Raw genomic sequence first — 1,853 nt, 5'->3', positions numbered from 1 at the left:
CCCTCGATCGCACCCGCTGTGAAGCGGAGCTCTGTTAAGCCTGTCCAGGCCCCCTCACTCTGCCTCCCCTGGGTAAAGTGCTCTTTATGTTAGAATCGGCAGTAACAGATGAAAAAGAATCCCATCCAGGTCACTGACATCAGGGGAGGCGGCTGGTGGGGGCCATTGCTGCCCCAGGCCGCTCCGTGCCCCTCCCAGGGCTCTGGGCATGACCCCCCAGGGCCCCGAAGTCCCTCCACTCACCGGGAGGTTAGACTTCCTCCGGGGCGTTCCCGAGGGCCGCACCGTGAGCCCCGCTGCCTGCAAGGCTGCAATCCTGGACTTGATATTCGAAACCTGGAGGAACGACAGATAGACATCACTCGGAAGTCCCTTCTCAATGTCGCGGACCAGGAAGAGCAGCTGCTCTGGCTTCATCAAATTTGCTAACATGATACTCCCCCTAAGATGGGTGTCGCGACCAGGGGCGCTTCCTGGGGACCTCATTTTCACCCATCTTCCATGGTCATCGGAAGGGTCACCCATCCCCAGGGGTGAGGAGAAGGGTTCCAGACATTGTCTGGAGGCTCATCCTTGAGGGTTGGAAGGAAGACGGTAGTGACTAGGGGGAGAGTGGGAGGAGGAAGCTTCCAGGAACAGGAACCAGGGCCCATCAGCTCCATTCAGATGCCTCCTGAGGCCCGCCATCATTCCTGAGGTCCCCAGGGTTCTCTGGAATCGGCCCGCCCCTCACACCTCACTCCTCTAGTGTCAGGGTTTCACTGTTGATCCCTGAACATGCCTCGTTCACACCGATGCAGGGCCTTTGCACACGCTGCTTTCTTCTTCTTTTTAATCTTTGCTTATTTGTCTGCACCAGGTCCTAGTTGCAGGGTGCAGGACCTGTAGTTGCAGCATGTGGGAGCTAGTTCCCTGACCAGGGATCGAACCCAGGCCCCCTGCATTGGGAGAGCGGAGTCTTAGCCACTGAACCACCAGGGAAGCCCCATGCCTTCTTCCAGTGTTATCCCTTCCTGACCACCCTTCTAAGCGGCCTATCCGAGTACTCCCTTGGGCTCTCCTCTCCTCGTGAACCGAGATGACCTCCTTGGTCATGGACTTGCTCTCTGTCTCCTCCCACTAAGGATGTGAGCTCCACGAAGGCAGGGGCTTGGTCTGAGGTGTTCACTGCTGCATCTGTGTGTCTACATGACACCGGCCACACTCGGGAGGTTGAGGATTGTCTGCCCCACAAGAAGGAATAAGTGAACCCAGAGTTCCCAGGCTAGCTTGCTCCCCATAGCCTGCCCAGCCTGGCAACACACTCCTCTTCCTGGGGATGGAAGGGCACGTGCTGGAGAGAACAGAAGCAGGAATGAATGGGCAGTGGGGGCTGGGTTCCCCCAACTCTGAGGGCTGAACCCCTATTCTCCAGGGTCCCCGGGGGCAGGCAGAGTAGAGCCCAGGCTCCTTCACTGTCTCTGGAAGCCCCTGCTCCATCCTTTGATCTTTGCACACCACTGACCCACCCCCACCCCCAAACTCAGGCCCTGGACCCAAGCACACAGGGTGACCTCGGTCAGAATTTGAGCCCTGGGGCCGTCCTAAAATCTAAGCCTCCTTCTGGACAGCCCTCCCAGGAGAGGGAGGGGAAAGGTCAGCCTCTTCCTCCCACACTGCCTGTCTCTTGCCGACCTGAAGGGGAACAGGCAGGGCTGGGGTGCTGGGGGTGGATGGAGGGCGGCTCCCACAGACACCCCCAAAGTCCTGCTCTGGAGCTGACAGCGTGGGCTCCGCTATGCGAGCTCTTCAGGGCCCTTCCCCGGCCTTCAGGGCCCCCACCACCTGTCTGGGGCACCCTTCCGTCCCCGAGG

At 59.6% G+C, this 1,853-nt stretch overlaps 1 protein-coding gene across 1 annotated transcript in view; it reads right to left on the bottom strand.

Annotated features, from left to right (window-relative positions):
• Positions 1-1,853, bottom strand: part of MLPH (melanophilin) — a 47,434-nt gene that overhangs the window by 4,787 nt on the left and 40,794 nt on the right. Inside the window, exon 12 of the mRNA XM_010862049.1 lies at positions 139-336. Coding sequence (XP_010860351.1) covers positions 139-336 — 198 coding nt within the window. The remainder of the gene's footprint in view (positions 1-138; positions 337-1,853) is intronic.

This window comes from Bison bison, unplaced genomic scaffold, assembly GCF_000754665.1.
Source record: "Bison bison bison isolate TAMUID 2011002044 unplaced genomic scaffold, Bison_UMD1.0 scf7180017864475, whole genome shotgun sequence".
In the NCBI taxonomy this organism is placed as follows: Eukaryota; Metazoa; Chordata; class Mammalia; order Artiodactyla; family Bovidae; genus Bison; species Bison bison.
The sequence above is the reverse complement of the archived record's forward strand: the minus strand, read 5'-3'. Positions and strand labels throughout refer to the sequence as shown.